The following is a 4,580-nucleotide window of genomic DNA, read 5'->3' as shown; positions in this document are numbered from 1 at the left end:
AGATAGCATGCTGTCTTTATTTTTGTATCTATATATGGTCGTTTCTGTATGCTGGCTCTTAGGATGATTTCTACGGTCTGTGGGAGATTTGAGAGGACCTCTTTGGGGCACTGATTTCCTTCCCAAGCCTAGATGACTGGGTCATGTAGATATTATTCAACTCTGTTTATGGAGCATCTTCATGCTGCTTTCCATTGGAAACTGAACTAGTTTATTTTCCTAGCACTGTGTCCTGGTTTTATTTCTGTTGGCCGTGATAAGTATCTTGACAGAAAGCTAATGATGAGAGAAAGGGGNTGATTTCAGCTTATACTTCAAGGTNACAGCAGAGACTGTCCAGTGCCAGGAACNTGAAGCAAGTGGTCACATGCATAGTCTAGAGCAAGGAGTGTTGAATGCATGTATGGTTTCTACCCAGCAGCTTCCTCTACTCTATTAGCCAAATTAAGAATAATTCCAGATAAGGCCATCCTTTGCTACATATGCAGCTGGAGCCATGGGCCCTTCCATGTGTACTCTTTGGTTAGTGGTTTAGTCCCTGGGAGCTCTGGAGAGTTCTTGTTAGTTGATAGTATTGTTCTTCCTATTGGGTTGTAATAGGAACCCCTTTAGCTCCTTCATTCCTTCCCCTATCTCNTCCATTTGGGTCCCTGGCTCAGTCAAATGCTGGCAGAGCCCAGTGGGGGGGTGCTAGAGGCATGAAGTGGGAGTGGGTAGATGCCTCTTAAAGGCAAAGGGGAGGGGAATGGAATGAGGGAGTTGAAGAGGAAAGACTGGGAAGGGTGATACTATTTGAGAGGTAAATAAATAAAATAACTAATTAATTAAAAAATAATAATTTCACAGACACATCCATGGATCAAGCCGATCTAAATGATCCCCAGTGAGACTCTCTTGCCATTTTATTTTAGAGCACATCAAGTAGACAAAAACTAGCCATCACACATGGTGTATCAGATTTTTTTGCCACATCTTTGCCAGCATTGGAAACCAAAGAGGTTACTCTCATAGAAATACCTACAGAACACAACNGGTGCAAAAGCTGTTGAATGTGTATCATGGTAGATGGTAGAGGAATAGCTGTACTGCATTACTGCAGTGCAGAGTGACTGTAGCTGGCAGGAACCAATTGAATGTTTCATAACAACTAGTACAGAGTATTTTAATTGTTCCCAGAACAAAGAAGCGATGAATGTGTTGGGGGATAGTAATTCCACTGACTCCAATTTTATCATTAACCATTACACTCAAGCACACATGTGCCATAACTGTTTATCAAGTATGGATGCTCCATGTCTGTCTACAAATGTGTGTCTATAATAAGGTATCACAGCTTATATGTGAGTATGGGTGTATGTGCCTAGGTGTGGTTTTCAGGCTGAAANGCAAACTAGAAGAGGAAGAAAGTTATTTTCTCTTCTAAAATTATGTCACAATTTCATACATACATGTAATATACTTTTATTTTTAAANCTTTTCTTGCTTTCAGATGTATTTTAATCAAATCCATATCTCCATTTTCNTCTGTTCAATTTATTCTCTGTCCTCTTTCCACTTTTCCCTCTCAAACTTCATGTGCTTCCTATTTAAAAAAAAAAACACACACATCAAATCCACTTAGTGCTGCTCTATGTGCATGGTTAAGGTCCATTCATCAAAGCATGGGTGGTCTCTCAGCGACTGTCCCGGAAGAGAATTGACCTTCTTTCCACAGAGCTCATCATTTTCCAATAGCTCTTCACCTAGAGATGGGATTTCAGGATTCTTTCCCCATACAAATTAGGATTTAGGCTGGCTGATCTTGTCCTGGTCATGTCCATGCAATCACAGCTGCTATGACTTCATGTGTGCCATGATTTTTATATGTCTGTCAAACATCCTCAATGCTCCTATTCTACTGCTATCTACAATTACTTTCCTGCTCAAAGTATTATAAATAGCTTTATAGTTCTTAAATATTTAAGTTAGTTTGAATACGGCATATTGTGCTGCAGGGATTTTGAATTCACTAAAGGAGTGCGAAGAAGTCCCACCCTGAGAGATGGGAATGACAGCTTAAATGTATCCCCAGTTCTCCAGGTGTATTGACACAGTTTGGCATTCTGTGCCCTGTTATACACTGAGTTAGGTTCTGTGGCTGTGCTGTGATAGAGACTCCTGCTTATGAACTGGCATCTCACAACTGCAAGCCAAACAATGTCTGGGTTTCCACTTTACCCTCTGTTGGTGCTTATGCAAATTCACTGCTAATCTGAAGTACTCCATCCCTGCAATCACTGTGGACTGTTCATGTTTTCTGCTATTTCAGCTCTGTGTGGAGGCTACATCCATGGAAAGAGTGGGACTGTCCTTTCTCCAGGATTTCCAGACTTTTATCCAAACTCTCTGAACTGTACATGGACCATCGAAGTCTCTCATGGCAAGGGTAAGACCTTAGCACAAACAGTGCACAATGGGGAGCATGGGCTAGAAGAAGCAGTAAGGATGGGAGCACCATGAACTAGAGGAAACAGTAAGGATGGGTAACACAGACTAGATAAAGCAGTAAGGAAATTCCTGGACAATGAATGAATTTCATGGTTTCCAAACTCTTAGCTTTTATTGTTTGATAAAACTAAAAAGCAAGCAAGCAAACAAACAAAACCACACAAGATCTTTGTACCATTGGAGAGTTAAGCAGAAGTCATTTTTGTTTTTCTTCTCCATTCAATAACCTGGCTGTATATATGTGAATATAAATGTGGAAATTAGATGTAATGATGAGGAAAATGAGTTTTGATTAAGTAAAATGTGACTATTGATTCGATGTAAGAAGAATTTTAAACTTCTATAATATTTCTGAGAAACATCTGTGCTTCTGTTCTGACTCCGCTTGGCATTGTCCTTAAGATAATTGTCAGGTCTTCACATAATCCAATGGTGTTTTAGCAATGTGNATTCCCCCATCCTTACACAGATGGTAAATACAAAAGAAGCAAATTTGTATTTTGTGCAGGAAATATACATTATAAATGTTGGGCCTAGCAATGCACCCTGAGTATGTTCTTATATCTATAACTAAATGTTATTTTTAAAGAGCTGTTGAAAAACTTCGGTCAGTAGACTTTGCCTTTCAACATATATTTAAACTCCACTAGGTGTTTTATTGACCTGGATGTTACAATGACCTGCATGTTACAGCACCCTTATGAATATGTTTAGCACTCTTCCAGAAGCATATATCAAAAACATGTAGAGGTAACTCAACAGTTAAGAGCATAAAAACATATCCTTGTGGAGGACGTGAGTTCAAATCCAANCACCCACATCAGTCAGCTCACAATAACGTAGAACTCCAGTTCCAGAGAAGTCTCTTGCCTCTGGCCTCTGAGGGTACATGCACTCACATGCACATATCTACACAGAGACCCATGGATGCAAATATAAATCAAAATAGTAAATCTCCAAGGAAGTAATGAAGATGTGGTCCTGAAGTAAATTAAATAAATAGATTAAGTAACAAAGACTTTTTAATTAGAAAAATGTAGATCTTTAAAGGAATCTAGTTATAGATCAGTTTTTCTGCCTCAGCAGAGAAACTCAGAGATAATGTATTATGAGTCTGATTTTTATAAAGACATCATAGGGCTTACAAAACTATAATTTCAAGAGAACTTACCTTCTACAATGTATGTTTGCATGCGATATCTCCAAACTAATAGTTCTAAAAATGGGGAGTGGTAATAGAGACGTTTTCAGTATTTTGTCTCTGGGATGAACACTGCCCCTGAACCTGATGACCATTCATGAACACAATTAAATATCAACATACATATTGCACTTGTGAAACCATACCTGCATGTATAGATTCTNTTAAGACCTTGTCTATATGAACAACCACACTAACATCCCTATCACCACAGATAGACATCTGCACACACCTGTAGTGATATCTAAATCTGTCCACATGAACATCAGCATCATGCCCATGCTGGTATTTAAGTAGTTTCTTTATTTCCACCTAGATCCATGAATGTATCAGTAGTTATATACAGCCCCTCTGTACCAATATCTATGTCCATATCTGCATCAAAACCCACNGCAGTAACTGATCCGACAACTATTTGAGCATTTGTTTTTGTTTAACTCTTCATGAATTTAGAACAGCCTCTATCAAATTTTTCTCTGAAAGTTCAAAGTTAGAATCATACAAGATAATTTTAATATTTAACAATTTAAGATATTTTGTTCCAAACCTTTGATGTCTATAATTATGCCTAGAAGAGATTCCTTTCAGCTGCAGTTAAATCGACTATCCCGCCCTCATCTCTCAGGAGTGCAGATGAATTTCCACACCTTTCACCTTGAAAGTTCCCACGACTATTTGCTGATCACAGAGGACGGGAGTTTCTCAGAGCCAGTAGCCAGGCTCACTGGGTCAGTCCTGCCTCACACCATTAAGGCTGGTTTGTTTGGAAACTTCACTGCGCAACTCAGGTTCATCTCTGACTTCTCCATCTCCTATGAAGGCTTCAACATTACGTTTGCAGGTATGTTGATTTTTTTGTCATTTCTGTCTTTGGCCATAGTATTGGATATTC

The 4,580-nt window shown here is 38.9% G+C and overlaps 1 protein-coding gene across 1 annotated transcript in view; it reads left to right on the top strand.

Annotated features, from left to right (window-relative positions):
• Positions 1–4,580, top strand: part of Csmd1 (CUB and Sushi multiple domains 1) — a 1,596,626-nt gene that overhangs the window by 1,299,118 nt on the left and 292,928 nt on the right. Inside the window, exons 19-20 of the mRNA XM_029480674.1 lie at positions 2,309–2,425; positions 4,314–4,529. Of these exons, the coding sequence (XP_029336534.1) occupies positions 2,309–2,425; positions 4,314–4,529 (333 nt within the window). The remainder of the gene's footprint in view (positions 1–2,308; positions 2,426–4,313; positions 4,530–4,580) is intronic.

This window comes from Mus caroli, chromosome 8 (genome assembly GCF_900094665.2).
Source record: "Mus caroli chromosome 8, CAROLI_EIJ_v1.1, whole genome shotgun sequence".
In the NCBI taxonomy this organism is placed as follows: domain Eukaryota; kingdom Metazoa; phylum Chordata; class Mammalia; order Rodentia; family Muridae; genus Mus; species Mus caroli.
Note: the sequence above shows the minus strand (reverse complement) of the source record. Positions and strands in the feature narration are given on the sequence as shown.